At 42.5% G+C, this 21,482-nt stretch overlaps 1 protein-coding gene across 1 annotated transcript in view; it reads right to left on the bottom strand.

Annotated features, from left to right (window-relative positions):
* Positions 1-768: 768 nt before the first annotated feature.
* Positions 769-21,482, bottom strand: part of WDR59 (WD repeat domain 59) — a 101,485-nt gene continuing 80,771 nt past the window's right edge. Inside the window, exons 19-26 of the mRNA XM_041772575.1 lie at positions 21,014-21,147; positions 19,394-19,475; positions 12,834-12,946; positions 11,362-11,512; positions 11,209-11,281; positions 9,205-9,331; positions 8,908-9,050; positions 769-1,509 (exon numbers count right to left, since the gene is read on the bottom strand). Of these exons, the coding sequence (XP_041628509.1) occupies positions 1,274-1,509; positions 8,908-9,050; positions 9,205-9,331; positions 11,209-11,281; positions 11,362-11,512; positions 12,834-12,946; positions 19,394-19,475; positions 21,014-21,147 (1,059 nt within the window). The 3' untranslated portion in view covers positions 769-1,273. The remainder of the gene's footprint in view (positions 1,510-8,907; positions 9,051-9,204; positions 9,332-11,208; positions 11,282-11,361; positions 11,513-12,833; positions 12,947-19,393; positions 19,476-21,013; positions 21,148-21,482) is intronic.

Raw genomic sequence — 21,482 nt, 5'->3', positions numbered from 1 at the left:
GGAAGGAACTTACTGGAACTCAGCCAACCTGCCCAGGGGCAATGGGACACTTGAATATCAATGCTATGAAGCCATCTCATTTTCCTTTTGCTAAATGAAATGATTAAGACTCTTGGAGAGGAGTACTTGGTTGAGTGTCTGCCTTTAGCTCAGGTCATGATACCAGGATCCTGGGATCAAGCTCCAAGCCAAGCTCCTTACTCCATGGGGAGCCTGCTTCTTCCCTCTCCCTCTGCCACTCTCCCTGCTTCTCAAATAAATACATATTTTTAAAAAATAAACATTAAAAAAATGACTAGGGGCTGGGGCGCCTAGGTGGAGCAGTCAGTTGAGCATCCAACTCTTGGTTTCGGCTCAGGTCATGATCTGAGTCATGGGATTGAGCCCTCATCAGGCTCTATGCTCAGCGCAGGGTCTGCTTAGGATTTTCTCTCCTTCTTCATCTGCCCGCCCCACCCCCCCAACTCCACTCTCTCTCTAAAATAAATGAGTTAATCTTAAAAAAAAAAAAAAAAAAAAAAAGGCTTTCGGAGTTGGAAAGAAACTTAAATAACAAATTCCATTTTCTCCTGTCAGATGACAAGAGTAAATCAGCATTTCCTTTGAAAAATCTATCCAAAAGAGTTAACTTCAATTAGAAGCAGGATTTCACTAAAACATTGTTCAACCTTCTTTGTCTTTTTTTTTTTTTCAGAACAATTACCTGAATTTTATTAGCCAAGGGAGAACAGCTTGAAGAGAAATAAACAAATAAACAAAAGAGACATCTTTAGAATCCTTAAGTACATCATATATTTATAATTTAAGTATCATTTTTAAAAGGCCACTATTCATCAGTTCATTTAAATGTACCAACTTCTATCACAGACCCACTTGTCAACTAAGTTAATGTTGACTGTCCTGCTCAGGAGACCATCCTTTGCATCTGACCTTGGTCTGAAATGGCAACAGAAAGGATGCCATTTAGTGGTTTATGATTAACACTTTGAAGGTAAACACAGCTCTGGAGGCAGATGCTTTTCGAGAAAATTCCCACCTGGCTATATGGTTCTGCACATCTGCCCTCCTCTTTCCTGGTGACATCCATGCCATCAACAGCCAAGCAGAAGGGAAGCAAAAGCTCATGAACAGCTGGTGCTGTGTCAGTCTTTGAGGGGAACATGCTCTAGCCTAGTTGGGAATGGCTTTCTGGAGCCTCCTTCCTGGTGGATAGCTTGTCATCCAACATTATGGGATCCTCTGGGATTTGCGACAACTCCCATGGTCTGTGAGTTCAGAATGTACTCTCAAGTAGGCAGTGACATCCACACCCAGTGGGACACACCTCTTGGGTCCGAAACCACTCCATCATGTGGCTGGTGTGCCCACCATGTCCGCAGGTCAGGCAGAAATTGGACGATCCTCGTACCGCCACATGGCAGATGGCACACTGGAATGTAAAGCCTTTGCAGATGGCACACTGTGTGCCACGGACCTCACTCCGGCAGTGGCTGCAGTACACACCAAACTCTGCAAATGGTTGAAGGTGGCCAAAACAAGAGACATGGTAAGTTAGTTCTGCAAAAGGAAACTGGGTGTTGTGAATAAGAATGAAGTATGCATCTTAGGAGTCTGCAGGGATTCTATTACAACAATGATTCTCTTTTTTATTTAAACAGTAGAAGCAGACAAGTTGCTGTCACTGAAGGCTGGGTGCAGGTGGACAGTGCAGAAGATGCCCAGGTTGGGAGGCCTGGAGTGAAAACCCCAGGTGGTGGTTATGTCTAATCCTCTCCTATGCCCATGGCTGCAGGGGCCTGGCTCAGAGAGGTGGCCACCAATTGTTTGTTGGCAGAACTGAAGGACTCCGTGAAATCTGGCAACAGCTGATCAGAGTCACAGTGTCTTCCTTACTGTACACCAATGACCAAGAGGCACAAGACAAGCCGGGTCAGGACTCTGCGGTCAGGACCCCCTGACAGCTGGTCCCCGGACCCTGAGGGCTAACCCACCACCACATCCTTGTGCACCGCAGCCACGACCCTGAGTCCTGGCGGCCTGTGTCGATCCCATCTCCCCTGCCCAGCTTCCAGTGTGCCCCCAAGGAACAAACCTTCCCATGGATGCACACTCTCCTCCAACAGTGCCCTTGGCACCTGGCCCTGCTGCAGCCTACCGCCTCTGCCAGCCTCTGGAGGAAAGGCTGTGTGGGTCCAGAGTCCCAAGGAGTGCTGGGACAGGAACTGCAGACCTGTGCCCCATTACTGCCTGAAGACTGTCACCCTCTCCCTTTGAGGAAATGCCACCTGGCTTTGCAGTCCTTGCCTCTTGTCTGCCCTCATCTATGGCACTCTGGACAACTCTCCCACCCTGGTTCCCTCAGGATTCTGTCCTTGGTTCTCACTCTTCTCTTGACCCCAGTTCTTGGCACCATCCCTAGTGTCTTCAAAAGCTCCCCAACCCTGTGCACACCTGGCCTCCCAGGTCCTCGCCTCTACCCTTTCACCCTTTCTAGTGACAATTTCCCCTAGGGCCAGCCTAAGTGGCATGACATTATCATCACTTTTTTGCAAGTATTCCCAATTCTCCCTCCAGGGTACCATCCAGCAGAACCTCCAGCCCAGATGGAAGCTTTCAGCTACCCACTCGATGTCTGCCCCCAGCACTCCTGAGGGAAGGCCCAATGGCAAGATACACTTCTCACTAAACACACAACACCCAACCAACCAACTCCCAGTGTTGCACAGTGGCTTCTATGCCACTTTCCCGATGGCACTTCTTGCCTCCACCACAGCCCATGGGCTCTTGACCCACCTCACTGCCTGCCTCCTCTCTCACCTAATGGCCTCTCCTTTTCCCTGAGAAAACACAAGCATTCACCTCCAGCTGCCAAACCTTCAAATTTCCCTTCCTGTTCCTCTACTTCTCCCCTCCCATAATGGAGGAAGGTTCCTTTCTTGTACCAGGGCCAGTTCCTCTGCCTCAGGACAAAGGTAGTCACAAAAATGTACCTGTAAAGAATTTTATTTTTTTAAATAGATTTTAATATTACTCATGAGAGACACACAGAGAGGCAGAGACATAAGCAGAGGGAGAAGCAGGCTCCCTGCAGGGAGCCTGATACAGGACTCAATCCCAGGACTCCAGGATCAAGCCAAAGGCAGACACTCAACCACTGAACCACCCAGGTGTCCCCCAATAAAAACTTTTAAAATACATGGTAATTAAGGAAAAATTTAATGGTAGTCCCAGTTCTGGTAAATCCTGAGACAAATTAAACTGGTTTGATAAGTTTGATGAAAAACAGCCATGTCTTGTCACCCTATGCATAACTTTCTTTGTTAGGAAAGACTTTGATTAATGTTCTTGTGAAAAGCCTAATTAGTTGAAATTTCTTACATTTCCTTGACTAATTTTATTGGTTTGATAAGATTCAACCTTTAAAAATATGAGAATGTGGGGATCCCTGGGTGGCTCAGCAGTTTAGCGCCTGCCTTTGGCCCAGGGCGTGACCCTGGAGTCCGGGATCAAGTCCTATGTCGGGGTCCCCGCATGGAGCTTGCTTCTCCCTCTGCCTGTGTCTCTGCCTCTCTCTCTCTTCTCTGTGTGTCTCTCATAAATAAATAAAATCCTTAAAAAATTTTTTTTTAATAAAAAATAAATAAAAAGGGGTTCTTTGACATTTGAGATTACTGTAAATGTGAACTTAATTATTCTCCATATCTATCTGGGCAAAATTATTAAAACGTTATCTCTCTGAAAATTTCAGTATGTCATTGGTAACTGTGTTTCTCCATACTATGTCAGTTTGAATGTTATCTCTAAAATCATTACTAACTTTAAGACTTTGAACTGATATTTCATTTAGTTAATTAATCAATCATTTGGGAGGATGTGGACAATTTCTAGGTAGATATAAACTCACAAAGATAGGGAATACAAAAACGCTAAGTCACTAAATGTAATTTTAATATTTCTCTCTCGCCTCTTATTATTATACATAACAGAATGGCCGTTAGTTGAGAAGGATAGGCACACATCTGGGCTATGCTGATGCTGACTCTCACCACATCTGGAGATACGAAGGGATGCAGAGTTTGTGTGAAATCACAAGCTGTCAAGGTGTCTTTTACAGGAATACTGACAAACTTGGGGACCTCTGGGAAGGAAGCATATGACCAAGGGTGTAGGCTTTGCAGGTAAAATCCAGCAGACGTGAAATGGATCATTTGTGCTTCCTAATGGACAAATTAGTAAGGACAAGAAAAGTACGTCTGGCACATAAATGATCAAATTATGATTCTTGGGGCACCTGGGTGGCTCAGTGGTTGAGCATCTGTCTTTGGCTCAGGTTGTGATCCTAGGGTCCTGGAATCGAGTCCCACACCAGGCTCCTCTCAGGAAGCCTGCTTCTCCCTCTACCTATGTCTCTGCCTCTCTCTCTGTATCTCTCCTGAATAAATAAATAAAATCTTAAAAAAAAAAAAGAAATTATGATTCCCAAGGCTTTATGAAACCCCCAGATAGGGGATCCCTGGGTGGCTCAGTGGTTTGGCTCCTGCCTTTGGGCCAGGGCGTGATCCTGGAGTCCCGGGATCGAGTCCTGCGTCGGGCTCCCAGCATGGAGCCTGCTTCTCCCTCCTCCTGTGTCTCTGCCTCCCTCTCTCTCTATGTCTATCATAAATAAATAAATCTTTAAAAAAAAAAAAAAAGAAAAAAGAAACCCCCAGATAGAAGCCATTTCCAAAGGCTTAGCATCACATAGCCTTACATGCAGGAGAGCTGTGTGTATTATCATCAATTACACAAATGTGAATAAAACCAAATGTAAATAAATAAGACATTAAGTTAATAAATGGAAGTAGAAAATTGCTGAACAAAATTTAAGCAGACAGACGCACATCTCTGGGGCAAATCTGGGGGGCGGTCAAATGCCTTGCTCTGCCACCATGATGATCAAGTGCCACATAGCACAATGGAAAAAAACAAAATTGAAAATCATCTTGTAATGGAGATGGTTTATGAAAAAAATATTCTGTCTAGCATTATCCCCTCAAATGAAGCCTTGAGCCCTTCTTATTAATCTAACCCCTTCAAAGAAAACCATTTTATCCCTAAAATTTGCTGCTGAAATGGGATGACCCTTGTAGATGTGATAAGTCCAAGAGGAAACTGCTGGTTTTCTATGCCACTTTCCCAATGTCCTGGGAGCCTGTAGTATTTTTCTCTCAATATCTGCTATTCGCTAGATTTGAGCAGTCCAAATCTTCCAAAGTAATAAATAATAAAGATGAAAATATGTAATGCATTTGTGTGTGAGTGTATCTTTCATAATCCTACCCCCGTTGAAATCTTGCAATACTGTTTATAATGATATTAGAACATACTATTCATTCATCAGTATCATTTAAGTCTTCATGAGTTCCTGTTTTACTTCTCTAACTGGATTATAGACTTTTTGACACCACCCCCAAACCACACCTTGTGTTTCCTTCTATGGCCAACATAACCTGGCATGATGCTTACAATAATAGATGTCACTAAGAGTGCAATGTATCAGTTACCAATCTCTGTGATTCATATATTTGTCTGAATACTAATTCTAAAAGACAAATTGTTTCAGGTCTTCACTGTTCTTTCTCTGGTACACTTTCATGTGCTTAGATGCTCTGAAAAATATATTGCCCAAATAGCCTTTTGCGTCTTTGCATTTCCTCAAGTACATGTGCCAAAATAATCCATATTAAAATAATCCTTGTTGGGGTGCCTGGGTGGCTCAGTCAGTTAAGCACCTGCCTTCTGCTCAGGTCATGTTCTCAGGGTCCAGGAATCAAGCTCCGCATCAGGCTCCCTACTCAGTGGAAGCCTGCTTCTCCCTCTGCCTCTAGCTTGTGCTTTCCCTAATAAATAAATAAATAAAATCTTTAAAAAAAAATCCTTTTTATTCAGTATCTAAATCTCTGTATTACTTTGGTTTGTTTTTTAAGATTTTAAGTAATCTCTACACCCAATGTGGGGCTAAGACTCAAAACCCTGAGACTGAGAGTCATCTGCTCCACCAACTGAGCCAGCCAGGCACCCCTCGTTTGGGCTTTTTAAATTAAAACTATATACACACAACTTAATGAGTCAAATAATGCTATATGTCTTATTAACAAAACCAGTATTCCCTTCCACTCTCTCGCCCATCACTCCCTGGAGGAAATCCTTCCAACTCATGTAACTTTTGGTTTCTACCCATTTATGAAGCTAACTCTTAATTTCCACATTTCAGCATTATCTCAACTTTCCTGTGGAAGCTTTTTTCATTCCTCAATCCATCTAACCACATATATGCCCCATGCCTCATCTTCCCCACACAGTTCTATTATTACTTGGTTAGATCAACATTTTATTTTCACATCATCTATCCAGGTGAACAGTATTTAAGCCAAGCCACGTACCATGACAACTTTTCCTTTCTTGAACATTTGGTTTTTCTTAGCAACCATTTTGTTTTTGCTTGCTTAATTTGCTTACCATAATTCACTTGCAAACCCTCTCTCAAATATCTGAATCTCTATAAATATACTGGACACTGAAATCCACTAGATATTATCCTAACTTTCTCTTCTTGGAGACGTTCCTGAAACTCCAACCTGGAAGGGTCTGTCTCTGAGTCAGCCACGTGGATCTCCCTTTACTGTCATCCTGACTCTCTGCTTTCCTGGATAGGCTGAAGGTTTACTTTCACACAGGACTGATCATCTGGGGCAGGATCCTGGGTTAGAAATCATTTTCTGGAGAATTCCAAAGGCACTGCTGCATCGTCCTCTCCCTTTCAGTATCCAGCTCACCACTCCTGAGAGGTGTGGTAGTGCCCACATTCCTTATCCTCTCTGTGTGGCCTGTTGTCCCTCCCTGGAAGCTCCCAGGGTACTCTCTCTATCCCAGGTCTGTCTTCACTCACCACACGAGGTGCTTAGTGGGCCCTTTCAATCTGGAAAAGTGTCTGCCTTCTCTGGAGGATGAAATTTTCCAATTTTCTGTTGTAGTAGAGGAAGAGTCATAACCTGCAGGGACGTGGGGAACCTAGAAGGGCTATCAAACAATCCTTCTGTGTTTAGTCTCACCTTCGTACCACTCCTAGAGGCGCTGGGCATCACCAAACCCTGATCCATTGGGAGTAGGGGCAGTGGTTCTGTCACATGTAGTTGTTTCTCTGCCTGTCAGTTCAGGCCTCGTAACATCAGCTACCACTAAGATACCTGCCTCCCTGGTCCTCAAGGGTATGCTGACATTACTCCCCTCAGTTATGCCTTTTCAGGAAAGCTCTGGATAGATGCTTTGGTGAGGGTGTGTGGGGGAGAGAGGGAATCAGTGTGTGCTCAGATCACCCTCTATGTCACCCTTTAAAACACATCTCTTCTCTTAGCTCCTTCCAGATTACACTCTTGCTTCTCCTCAAAACTCACTGGTGTTGCCTTCTGAGTCTGTTCCTGGCTCTTCCTCTAGATTCAAGCTGCGAGTGCTGGCTTCTCTCAAGGCCCAGAGTGGGCAGACTCTCACTCTCCCTGTACTCTCCCTCCCCACCCCCAGGTCCCAGGTCGTACCATTCTCACAGCTCCAAGTACCACCTACATGCTGAAGATTCCCAAATTGCTAGTTCTCCCCCCAGGCTCCCGTTTAAGCTCCAGACTCACATCTGGCAGCCTAGATGACTTGTATGGTCTGTCCCAAACAGACCTCTTAATTCTCTTCCAGCCTCTTCTATCTGAGAATATGACACCACCACGCCCCCCGCCCCCCCTCAGTTGCCCAAGCTGGAAACCTAGGAATCATCTAGGCTTTGTCCCTTCCTCTCAATCCCACATCCAATTTGTTAGCATATCATGCTGAGTCTACCTCTGAAATGTATTCCTAATCCATCCCCCTCTCCCCTTCTGTTGACATCGCCGGGGGCTAGGCAGTCATCTCCCTCTGACTACCCTAACAGTCCTCAAACTTCTACCCCTCCCCCCCTCCAAGCCTTTCTTCATATAATAGCCAGTGATTCTCTTAAAATAGGAACCAGAGCATGTCACTTACCTCTTAACACCCTTTGAAGTTTACCATTGAACTCAGAATACATCCTAATTCTGTACTATGACTTGCAAGTCCCTAATTATCTTACAATCTAATTTGGTACCCCTCTTCTCACTCACTGTGTTCTAGCCACTGTCCTTGCTTCACTTGTTTGATGTCTGCTGCTCTCTGCACAGATGGCTTCTCATCCTTTAGTCTCAGCCCCTCAGAAAGGCCTTTTGGCCAAACATCACCTGAAATCTTCCCTCCTGTTGGTGTTCTCCCTGCACCAACATCCTTTATGTTTGCTCATTAACACTGGTCACAACCTCTAATTTTTACATTTTTCTCCCCCACTAGTCTGTGAGTTCCACGAGGGGAAGGAATGTGCTAGCCTGATATATATTAGTTGAATATATGAATGAGTACCCCTCCTTCAAATCGACATCTAAGTACTGTGTTTAAAATTACTTCCACTTAGAAGAGAAATTTACTCTTGTCATGGAATGAAAGGGTTTTTGGGGGCAGCCCAGGTGGCTTAGCGGTTTAGCGCCGCCTTCAGCCCAGGGTGTGATCCTGGAGACCCGGGAATGAGTCCCACGTCAGGCTCCCTGCATGGAGCCTGCTTCTCCCTCTGCCTGTGTCTCTGCCTCTCTCTCTTTTTTTCTCTCTCTCTCGGTCTCTCATGAATAAATAAATAAAAATCTTTAAAAAAAAAAGGTAAAAAAAGAAAGAAAGAAAGGGTTTTTGGAAGGTTAGAGCAGACTCCGAATGCTTCAGAAATTTCTGCTTGTGAGCAGCTAAAAGACTTCACTCCAAGTCTTATGTTACAAAATAAATTATAGGCCTTTTCAGAGAGTGATAGGAAAAGAAACTCATATTCACCAATCCCTTTGTGAGGATCAGGAGGACAGGAGACAAACTTCAGCACCTCAGCTCGTTTCTCTCTCAGACCCCAGCGATAGAGGATTTCTCCATAGCATTTCTTAAAGTCATCAAATTGCTGGGTATTGGCAGGGTCCAGAAGCCTGGATAAAACTCAAAAGATTTCCTGTCAGTTCCTTTAAGAAGAAACAAGCTCGATACCAAAGGCACATAACATACCTTTCTTACAGCAAGAGTCTTGATTTGGGGGAATCCAAGCATTATGAAACTGCAGCCCTTGCTGGGGAAGGCTGTTACCTTTTATTTTTATCATGCTGATCACGTTCTCGCTCACGAGGATCGCTGTAGGTAAGACTGCCAAAACGGATTTCTTCTGGGGAAGACTCTCCCCAAGGGGAGGAGACATGTTCTGCCTCTCTTCCCGCTGAAGCAAATCAAATGGGAAGGAAAGAGTGAAATGAGAGGCGGCATGGGAAGTGTCTGAAAACTCATATAATGCAGAGTGTGCTCAATTTAGTCGCTGGAAGAAATATAAGCTAAGCTGAAGATGCTGAGAAATAGAACTAAACTGGACTCTTTCCTAGCCTTACCTTTTCATCTAGATGCTTACTGTTAAGGTAACCTGATAAGTAAGTACACACATGATGATTAAGCTGCAAATTATGGCACAGTTACACAGAATATTAGATAAAACAGTCATTACTGATACAGACTTTTTAAAGGACATAAGAAAATGTTCATGATAAAATTAAAAACAGAACACAAAAGCATATATATAGAATGGCCCTTCACACACACACACATAGACTAGGAAAATGTTTTGGAATATTAACAGACATTATTTCTAGGTGCAGGTTCAGTGATGATTATTTTCTTCTCCAATACTTTTCAGTTTTTTTTCCCCCACTGGGCATGTATTACTTTTTTTTTTTAAACATTTATTTATTTATTTGAGAGAGAGAGAATGTTCATACATGCATGCAAGCAGGGGTGAGGGACAGAGAGAGGAGGAGAGAAAGAACCTCCAGCAGACTCCCCACTGAGCATGGAGCCTGATGTGGGGCTTACTCTCATGACCCTGAGATTATGACCTGAGCTGAAACCAAGAGTTGCATGCTTACCTGACTGAGCCACCCAGGCACCCCCAGTTATTACTTTTATAATAAAGAAAATTAAAGGAACAAGATTTCTGTCTTTCCCACCTCATTCCCCTAAATGGAAAATGTCTTTCTAGGAAGAAAAACTTCATTTGTTGGAACATTTTTAAATTTCAAACATTTTGAAGTTTCATAGTTTGAAAACTATTCTGAGTATCAGAAATGAATTTTCCTGGCCTTGTGCAAATGGTACTGGTACAATGTTTTTCTGTATGACACAGAATCATTGTTGGCAAGAGAGTGATATACTCTCAGGAAATTATTTGACACCGTACTTATTGGCCACAAACTACTATTTTTCATTTGGGTCTATTTTTTTATTACCTTTTATCTCTTATTATCAAACAACTGTAACTATGACTTCTTTGCCTGCCCTGCCTCTAACAGGCTCCACGTCCTACTTCAAAGTCTCTACAAGTGTAGCTTTGATTCTATAGACTGGGAAACTAAATCACCAAGCTCATTCAAGTTCTATATAAAATAAGAAAAAATTCTGAAAAAAAAAAAAAGAAAAGAAAAGGGGGGCTCAGTTGGTTAAGCGTCTGCCTTCGACTCAGATCACGATCCCAGGGTCGTGGGGTCAGGCCACACATCGGGCTCCCTGTTCCATGGGGAGCTTGCGTCTCCCTCTTCCTCTGCCTGTTGCTCCCCCTGCTTGTCAAATAAATAAATAATGCCTTAAAAAAACAAAAGAAAAGAAAAGAAAAATTAAGATGATTTTTAAAAAGAAATTTCAAATATCCGGAAAACACAAACACACTTATTTGTCAAAGAGACCCTTATGGCCAGCTAGAATCAGGCTTGTCTTTCTTTCTCCACATTGAGAAGAGGTACATGGGAAGAGACAGGTAACAAGAAGTGGTAAATGATGGGGGTGGAGAAAGGATGAGGGTTGGGTTTCTAGGGGTGAACAATGAGAAGTCCCACTGTCAGTCCTGGCAAGGCACAAAGACATATGGGAAACTGGCCTGTACGGGTCTGGGGCTTGCTAATAACTACAGCATCCCCGTACATTAAATTTGAAGAAAAATGAGAAACAAGGAAAATACAGTGTATCTATCAACTGAAGTTTACACATTAATGATTCACACACAGTTTTCAGAGTTCTAGAAATCCAGCGTGGCCAAGCCAGCTCCATACCAACCTATGTTCCAGCCACCAGCATTGAGCCCTGGGTCTGACATGCTTGAGCAGGAGCCCGAGGAAGTAAAGCTAGGCTGCAGGACAAACAGGAGCCATATCAGAATAGGTTTCCTTTAGGGGAAGTCAGATACAAAGCACAAGGCCTCCAGCTTACATATCGGCTGTGGGACACCATAAGGTTAGAGGATCGGCCAGGAAAGGGTCCAAAGGGGTTTGGTATTCCCTGAGGCCGAGATTGGGCTTCAAACACGCTGCAGAGCATGGCCAAGGTCTGGACATCCCGGAGTCGGCAGTAATGAGCCAACCTGGAGGGAAAGAGGAGAGAAAAAAAGTCAAGAAAAGAGACAGAGGAAGGATAACTGTCATAGTTGTGGTGGGCTGTTGACAGAAGGGCAGAAGGAAGGATTCTCAATTCAGCCTCACAAACCCATCAGGAACCAGGGCTTTCTCCAGATTCAGAAGCTTATACTCTTGAGTTTGGCTAAATTTGTTTTGGAAAAGAATGTATCCAAGTATTATAAAGGAGCTGAATAACCCATCTGAAAGCTTCTGCTTGGCATCCAGGCATGGCTCAGACTTGAATGTAGCTTCCCCAAGAACTAAGTGGACTAAAATAACAACTGAATGAAACCATGCATGTGCTCCTGGTCTCCCCAACTCCAAGAATCACTCTTCACTCATAACCTAATGCTATGTGAAGGTGTTCAGAACACTGTACCACCACCACCACAGTATGGAGAGCTGGAAATAGACTCAAATGTGGAATTATGGATATGAGCTATTAAATAAGAATAACAAGGAATATTTTTACCTTTTAGGTACTTACATCCTCTTTGCTCCTTTTAGGATTATTAAGCTAGGATGTGAGGTAGTGATCAGAGCAACTTGGCCCTTGGGAATGGAATGATACTGATACTTTCCTACCAACCAATGTCTAGTATCTCTTAAAGTGTTTTCACACCATCATATCTGAGCCTTATGTGATGTGGACAGAACAACCATTATCATCCCTGCATCACCATTTGCAACTGAAGCTTCAGCAATAGGTCCCAAGTCCAGCCTCAACAAGTAAGTCAAGCAATCCTCTACCTGAAGGAATTAGAGTTTCTCTATCAGGCTCTGAGCTTCACAGTATAAAGGTTTGAGTGGTATGATCTGTGGTAAATCATTTTCACATTGTATTTCCAGCTTGCCACATTTCAGTGCAATAAATCCAACACAAATTTGGTGTTTCAATAAACTGCCAAATAGGGTGAAAAATATCATTGCCCTTGAAAAACGTGTAAGTCAACATGGAATTAGAGAATCTGCTCTTGGGGACAAAGCTCTATAGCACTCAAGAAATTTACCATTTCAAGAGTTCAAACTCCTGTGTTCAGACTGGTGTGACTTAGGGCTAAAGCATAAATCTCTAAAGGACACAAGTCTCAAATCCCTGTTGTAAATGACAAATACTGTATACTTCCTTCTGTTATGTTAGTTCTACACAGATATTATTGTAGCACTAACGTGAAAGATCTCACTTTTGCCCATTCTCAGACCTCTTCGATGAAAACACTTGCAAATGCTTACAAGACCTAAAATTTATATTACTCGTTTTCCTCACATTTAGCTCTTAAAACCTACAAGGACTCGAGCAGCTGTCGCCCAAAGGGATGTCGAGCCCAGGGTGTTTCCAAATCTGGGTCAGACTTCGGACCAAGGCAAAGATCTGTAGCAACTGTAGCCAGCGACCAAACCTGGAACAGATTGAAGAGAAACACTCAAAGTCAGACTTCTCAGGACAGGACCAGGAAACATGAAAGAACCTCACCTCTCCTCCACACACAGCCTACAGCCTTGATGCTCTCAGGGCAGTAAAAACTGAGAACATGAAGCTCCCTTCCAGATATATCAAATCAAATTTGCATTTTAACACAATACTCTGGGGACTGTAATGCTCGAGAACCACTAGTCTTAAAAACTTTTATTAAGCAAACTTCAAAGAAATGATACCACGCATTAACCCCAATGGGTTGTATCAAGTGATTTCTTCCACTGCTTCATTAGTGAACAGGCAGAGAGAGGGGGAAAAAAGCATTCTGGACCACATTTCAGATCTGTCCTTTGCCCAAGTAATGGGAAACTGTTGCTTTCATTACAAAAGTTCCGGTATACCCTCAAAGCTGAAGAAAAATAGGCTAGAACAAAATAGACTTGACTTTCTTTTTGTTGACATCAAATCTGAGGAATATCTCCAAAACTGAAATCTCTTAGGGCTTGGGGTCATCAGGCAGAAACTAATATCCACTAGGTGTCTATTAAATCCAATATTTAGTACACACTAATATTAAAAACATCATGCCATCAACAGAACCTCCTTCCCTCCACACTTTTAAAAATGGAATACTATTTTTGGGAAATCTTTCTTAGTACCAATACATCATTATATGACCACTAACTGGAAAACAGTATACTAGACTGTGAGAAACTTGAAAGGAAGAAAATACAGACTTTAATCGAGGAGTCTATAATCTAAGAAAAAAAGAATAAACAAAAATATTGAAAAGCAAGTAAAAAAAACCACATCAGGTATGTAAAGAATCAATTAAGTTAGGTGGCACTGGGGCACCTGGGTTGCTCAGCGGTTGAGCGTCTGTCTTCGGCTCAGGCATGATCCCAGGGTCCTGGGATCAAGTCCCACTTTGGGCTCCCCACAGGGAGCCTCCTTCTCCCTCTGCCTGTGTCTCTGCCTCTCTGTGTCTCTCACAAATAAATGAATAAAATCTTTTAAATAAATAAATGAATAAAATAGGGGGCACTAATATACTCAAGCACAGGAGTATCGATTAAAACAAGATACATGAACAGATACATAAATCAATGGAACAGAATAGAGAATCCAGAAGTGGACCTTCAACTTTATGGTCAAGGAGTATTCGACAAAGCAGGAAAGACTATCCACTAGAAAAAAGACAGTCTCTTCAATAAATGGTCCTGGGAAAATTGGACAGCCACATGCAGAAGAATGAAACTAGATCATTCTCTTATACCATACACAAAGGTAAACTCAAAATGGATGAAAGATCTAAATGTGAGACAAGATTCCATCAAAATCCTAGAGGAGAACACAGGCAACACCCTTTTTGAACTTGGCCACAGCAACTTCTTGCAAGATACATCCATGAAGGCAAGAGAAACAAAAGCAAAAATGAATTATTGGGACTTCATCAAAATAAAAAGCTTCCACAGCAAAAGAAACAGTCAACAAAACTAAAAGACAATCTACAGAATGGGAGAAGATATTTGCAAATGACATATCAGATAAAGGGCTAATATCCAAGATCCATAAAGAACTTATTAAACTCAACAGCAAAGAAACAAACAATCCAATCATGAAATGGGCAAAAGACATGAACAGAAATTTCACTGAGGAAGACATAGATATGGCCAACAAGCACATGAGAAAATGCTCTGCATCACTGGCCATCAGGGAAATACAAATCAAAAGCACAATGAGATACCACCTCACACCAGTGAGAATGGGGAACATTAACAAGGCAGGAAACAACAAATGTTGGAGAGGATGTGAAGAAAGGGGAACCCTCTTGCACTGTTGGTGGGAATGTGAACTGGTGCAGCCACTGGAAAACTGTGTGTGTGAAGGTTCCTCAAAGAGTTCCTCATAGAGCTACCCTACGACCCAGCAATTGCACTGCTGGGGATTTACCCCAAAGACACAGATGCAATGAAATGCCGGAACACCTGCACCCCAATGTTTATAGTAGCAACGTCCACAATAGCCAAACTGCGGAAGGAGCCTCGGTGTCCATTGAAAGATGATGGATAGAGAAGGTGTGGTCTATGTATACAATGCAACATTACTCAGCCATTAGAAACAACAAATACCCACCATTTGCTTCGACGTGGGTGGAACTGGAGGGTATTATGCTGAGTGAAATAAGTCAATCGGAAAAGGACAAATATTATATGGTCTCATCCATGTGGGGAATATAAAAATTAGTGAAAGGGAATAAAGGCAAAGGAGAGAAAATGAGTGAAAATATCAGTGAGGGTGACAAAACATGAGAGACACCTAACTCTGGGAAATGAACAAGGGTAGTGGAAAGGGAGGTGGGCGGGGGGTTGGGGTGACTGGGTGATGGGCACTGAGGGAGGCAATTGAGGGGATGAGCACTGGTGTTATGCTAACTGTTGGCAAATTGAACTCCAATAAAAAAAATAAAAATAAATAAATAAAACGAGATACATGAGGTTTACTTTCGTTTCTATACAATAACCCACCCAAATGGTTGCTAAGAGAAGTTAATGTCTTTCTGGGATAGGACAGGATGTTTATTACCCTGGCTGAAAATTTAGGCATGTTACTTCCTCACCTTTTTTTTTTTTTAATAAATTTATTTTTTATTGGTGTTCAATTTACCAACATACAGAATAACACCCAGTGCTCATCCCGTCAAGTGCCCCCCTCAGTACCCATCACCCATTCATCCTCACCCCCCGCCCTCCTCCCCTTCCACCACCCCTATAGCAGCAATGTCCACAATAGCCAAACTGTGGAAGGAGCCTCGGTGTCCATCGAAAGATGAATGGATAGAGAAGATGTGGTTTATGTATACAATGGAATATTACTCAAGCCATTAGAAACGACAAATACCCACCATTTGCTTCAACGTGGATGGAACTGGAGGGTATTATGCTGAGTGAAGGAAGTCAATCGGAGAAGGACAAACATTATATGTTCTCATTCATTTGGGGAATATAAATAATAGTGAAAGGGAATATAAGGGAAGGGAGAAGAAATGTGTGGGAAATATCAGAAAGGGAGACAGAACATAAAGACTCCTAACTTTTTTTTTTTTTTTAAGATTCATTTATTTATTTTAGAGAGAAAGAGGACACAGGAAGGGCAGAGGGAGAAGGAGAGAAAACCTCAAGCAGAACTCCACTCACCCCTGCTGAGTGTGGAGCCTGGCATGGGGCTGGATCTCATGACCCTGAGATCAAGACCTGAGCCAAAAACCAAGAGTTAGATCCTTAACCAATTGAGTCACCCAGGCATCCCATTACTTCCTTACTTATAATATACATTTCCTAAATGGCTTTAACAGGAATAGATGACACTTGGGCTTATTTCTGCAATTCTTTGCAAAACAGTAGACACATCATCATCAACACATGCATTAAAAAGAACAAAAAAACATTCTTCAAGCATCTGCACTGATGCCATTTCCATCCCTTTATAAGTAGCATGCTACAAATAATGACAATAATTATAGGAACAGAGTGGTGACTGTCCCATATATTGGGTATTTGCCATCTAGCAAATATAGATAGGGGAATTTTACATATATGACCTTATTTCTTTCTTAATCGATTCTAGAATCAGAACTATTTCATAGTCCAGGAAATTGAGGTTCAGAAAGACTAAGTGCTACCCAGGATCACAAAACCAAAAAGGTAAGAGCCCCAATTTAAATCCGGGGCTGTCAGAACCCAAGGGAAGGGTCTTTCAACTTCAGACCAGCCTGACTGAGAACTTAAGAAAAATATCAAAAACTTAAAACCACCTTAGGAAATAATTTTCCCTCAGAGAATGATTTTTCAGAACACCTCGGGTCTGCCTTAGGATTGCATTTGCCAATCTCATCAACATTATGAGGTCATTATTATGGTTTTCATCTTATAAATATACACAGGCTGGGCAAGCCTGAAATAATCTGCCCAGGGCTCCATCACTAGGGAGCTAAGTTGGACCTACCTCCTGGTATAAATTGTGCACTATTTCTACTACTCTACTTTGCCCTCTTAGTATGTACAGACTGAGGTGGCTGAGTCCTCAGAGAAACAGATTCAGTCTCTGAGTCTCAATCTCACCTAAAAGGGTTTGGGGCAGAGAGCTGATAATGTTTATAAGAGGAAAAAGGCAATCTTAGGGATTTCTTAATCATATAAAAATCAAGGGAAAGTCTTAGCTCTGGGTCATTTGGAGTTACAGGGAAAAATTAAACTGATAGAGGAGTTTCTATTGCTCAGTCGAATCCTCACACTACCGAATAAAGGGCACAGGAGAAACGGGAAGTAGACTACTGGTTGCCCAGGTCTGGGTGGGGAAAAGGGGATTGACAAGAGACAGCTAAGTCTCTTCAAGGTTGTAGCAATGTTCTAAAACTGTTGTGATGGTTGTAAAACTGTGAATATACTAAAAGACACGGAGGGCAGCCCAAGTGGCTCCGCGGTTTAGGGCCGCCTTCAGCCCAGGGCCTGATCCTGGAGACCTGGGATCAAGTCCCATGTCGGGCTCCCCGCATGGAGCCTGCTTCTCCCTCTGCCTGTGTCTCTGCCTCTCTCTCTCTCTCAGTGTCTCTCATGAATAAAGAAATAAAATCTAAAATAATAATAATAATAATTAAAAAATTAAAAAATAAAAGACACGGAGGGATGCCTGGGTGGCTCAGTGGTTGAGCGTCTGTCTTTGGCTCAGGGTGTGATCCTGGAGTCCTGGGATCGAGTCTTGCATCGGGCATCCTGTGAGAAGCCTGCTTCTCCCTCTGCCTGTGTCTCTGTCTTTTCTCTCTCTGTCTCTCATGAATAAACAAAATCTTTAAAAACAAACAAACAAAAGACACTGAATGGTACATCTGAAATGGGTAAGCCACGTGGTATAGGAACAATGTCCGGTGGCTCAGCAGTTGAGCGTCTGTCTTTGGCTCCGGGTATGATCGCAGAGTCCTGGGATTGAGTCCCAGGATCAAGTCCTACATCTGGCTCCCTGCATGCAGCCTGCTTCTCCCTCTGCCTGTCTCTCTCTCTCTCTCTCTCTCTGCATGGAGCCTGCTTCTCCCTCTGCCTGTCTCTCTCTCTCTCTCTCTGTGTGTTTCTCATGAATAAATAAATAAAATCTTTTAAAGAAATTAAAAATAAATAAAAATAATAAAAAATTAAAAAATAGGAGTTCACTCTAACATATTGATGTTCCTGCAATGATGAAGGAAATGAACATTTTTGCTAGATTACATTATATTTCAAAACTGAACAGGCTTCTACCTAAGAGAATGCTTTCGTAAACTTTTTATGAAACAAAGCATTTTTTTAAAAGATTTTATTTCTTTTTTTTTTTAAAAAAGTAGGCTCTAGCATAGAGCCCAGTGTGAGGCGTAAAATCATGACCCTAAGATCAAGACCTGAGCTGAGATCAAAAGTCAGATACTTAACCAACTGAGCCAGCCAGGCACCCCTTAAAGATTTTATTTTTAAATAATCTTTACACCCAACAGGGGTGTGAACTTACAACCTGAGATCAAGTGTCACATGTTCTACTGACTAAGCTATCCAGGTGCCCTCCCATTTACTTATTTATTTCTTAATTTTTAAGTAGACTATATCACACACAGGACCTGAACTTGCAACCCCAAGATCAAGAATCACATTGCTAAAAAAAAAAAAAAAAAAAAAAAAGAATCACATGCTATACTGACTGAGCCAGCCAGGCACCTACTTGAAACAAAGCACTTTTTTTTTTTAAAGATTTATTTCTTAGAGAAAGAGGGAGAGAGCATCAGCAGGAGGGGCAGAGGGAAAGGGAGAAGAAAATCTGAAGCAGACTCTGTGCTGAACTCAGAGCCCATCATGGGGCTTGATCTCTCAACCCTGAGCTGAAACCAAGAGTCAGATGCCCAACTGACTGTGCCACCCAGGTGCCCCTGAAACAAATCATTTTTAAAAGTATAAAAACCCCAGCAAAACAGAATTGAGAGTATAAATGGCAAAGGTACAGCCACATGTATGTGTGTAACAATCACCATGGTAACAGAGTAGAAAAAGAATGTAATAAAAAATTAGCAGTATGTGCTTTAGGATTCTCTCAGCTAAGCTCTAATAAGAAAAAGACCCAAAGGGGGGCATCTAGCTGGCTCAGTTGGAAGAGCATACAACTCTTGATCTTGGGGTCATGGGTTCAAGCCTCACATTGAGGGTAAAGATTACTTTAAAAAAATTTTTAAAAAACAAAAGAGAGAGAGAAAGAAACCCAAAGGATTTAGAAAGCTGCTCTAGCCCTGTAGTTTGGCAAAGAAAATGGGAGAGGAATTGTACAATAGGAAGCACACCTTAAAATGTCACTAAACCAAAATTATAAAGTGAAAACCATCAGCTCACAGATGGCCATCAGAAGGGATGCACAATACCTGGACAAGGTCCTTTCTTCCAACAAGCAAGGCAGAAGTGGCATTCTTCTGGCATGTTTCTTGAATATCATTCACATTCAAGCTGAAATTTAAAAAGAATTAAAAAGTTTCTTTCTAGTCTAATCTTCTACATCAGTTACCCCTGGTTTCACAGACAAACTAAAACCCGCATGTTTAGTTGTCACCCAAAATGTTTTATCCATGTTGGCTATAAGTGGGGTGGGTTTTTTTTTTAATTATTCATGAAATACACAGAGGCAGAGACACAGGCACAGGGAGAAGCAGGCTCCCCATTGGGAACCTGATGTGGGACTCGATCCCAGGATCGCAGACTCATAACCTGAGCCAAAGGCAGATGCTCAACCACTAGCCACCCAGGTGTCGCTGGCCTTAAGCTTTATCTTTGCTACATAACATGGAGAAAAAGCTTACCTACAGCTCATATTAGGCTATGGGTTTGCACCTGGGGAAGTTGAAATTTTACTTCTCCAGAGTCAGGACAGGAAGCCAGCCCCAAATGTCAATTTGGCAACCAGCTTTTTTGTGGATTTCCCCAGGCTCAAGGGTTCAATGAAAATGAATTTAAATAAGTGCGACACTGTGGTTTCTAACAGAGTGGTGTGCTGTGTACATACTACAAAATAAACGCTTTTTTGATATGCGTTCCAGTTCAAGAAGGGTGACCACAGGCCAGCTTCTGTATGCCAGTCACTAGCCTCCCAACTCCCTTCAACCAAAATGGCTCTACTTTTAACTGTTTTACATTATGGTATGGAAAGCAGAATTCTGAGGCTGCTCCCAAGATTTGTGTCCCCCTCACAAACACATTTAATATAATCTCCTCCCTTTAGTTGTGGGTAATACCAGTGAATATTGATGAGCTATCACACCCAAGATTAAGTTACTTATCAGTTCACTATGAATGTGTCAAAAGGGAGATTAGTATCTAAGGTGGGCCTGACCAAAGGTGAAACCTAAGAAAGAAAGTGAAGCATCAGAGAGAAACTCCAGCTGGTAACAAAGATGAAAATCAGCAAGTTCTATGGCTTCAAGGAACTAAATTCTGCTAACAACCTGCATGAGCTTGGAAGAGGACTCTGAGCATTGGATAAGACCACCCCCTGGCCACCTCTATGATTTCAGCCTGGTGAGACCTGAGCAAGAACCCAGTTAAGCCATGCCCAGACCCTGACCCATGGAAACTGAGATAATAAATACAGGTTATTTTAAGCTGCTAAGTTTGTGGTACCTTGTTATGCAGCAATAGAAAGCTCATATACTGGTCTCCTCCTAAAATTTCTTCTGAAGAAAGAGTTCCAATGCTTTTTTTTTTTTTTTTAAGAGAGAACACATATGTGCCAGTAGGGGGTGGGAGGCGGGCATGCCACAGAGGGTCAGGAAAAGGGAGGCAGGAAGTCTCAAGACTCCACACCCAGCATGGAGCCCAAGGCAGGGCTTGATCTCACAAACCTGGGATCACAACCTACGCTGAAATCAAAAGAGGCAGCCACTTAAATGACTGAGCCACCCAGGCGCCCCAAAAGGGTTCCAATCCTTTAAAAAAAAAGAAACAAAACAACATTGATCATGATGACTATGTGATAAGCAGGGCAGACTCACATGTACAGTTCTCCCAGTGATTTGTGAACAGGAAGAAGGCACGCAGTATCCTGGATGATAACCTTCCCAGCAGCCTTGATCGGCCGATTGCCGGAGTCTGATCCCTCACGCTTGCTTTTCCATCTCCTGGATTTCTGGGGGAGATGACAAGATATAACTAATGGGGACTTTGATGAACGAAAACCTACAGTTGCAGAGCACATCAGAGTTGGGTCATTGGTTATTTGCAGAGACTTTGCATTACATCATGCCCACAATTATATGAATCAGCATCTGTAGGAAATAAAAGGAGGGCAAAGGGCATTGAGCTCTCGGTTTCGAAAATTCTAACAGGAAAATATGCACCTACTGCAGTGCTACATACATTGTGCAGGTGCCCAAAAATAGATACCTTGAATCTAGAATTAAAAAAAAAAAGAAAGAAAGAAAGAAAGAACAAACGAACGAACAGCTGGTAAATAAGTTAGTA

Source organism: Vulpes lagopus, chromosome 10 (assembly GCF_018345385.1).
Source record: "Vulpes lagopus strain Blue_001 chromosome 10, ASM1834538v1, whole genome shotgun sequence".
NCBI classification, from domain to species: Eukaryota; Metazoa; Chordata; class Mammalia; order Carnivora; family Canidae; genus Vulpes; species Vulpes lagopus.
This window is presented reverse-complemented; position numbering and strand designations above follow the sequence as displayed.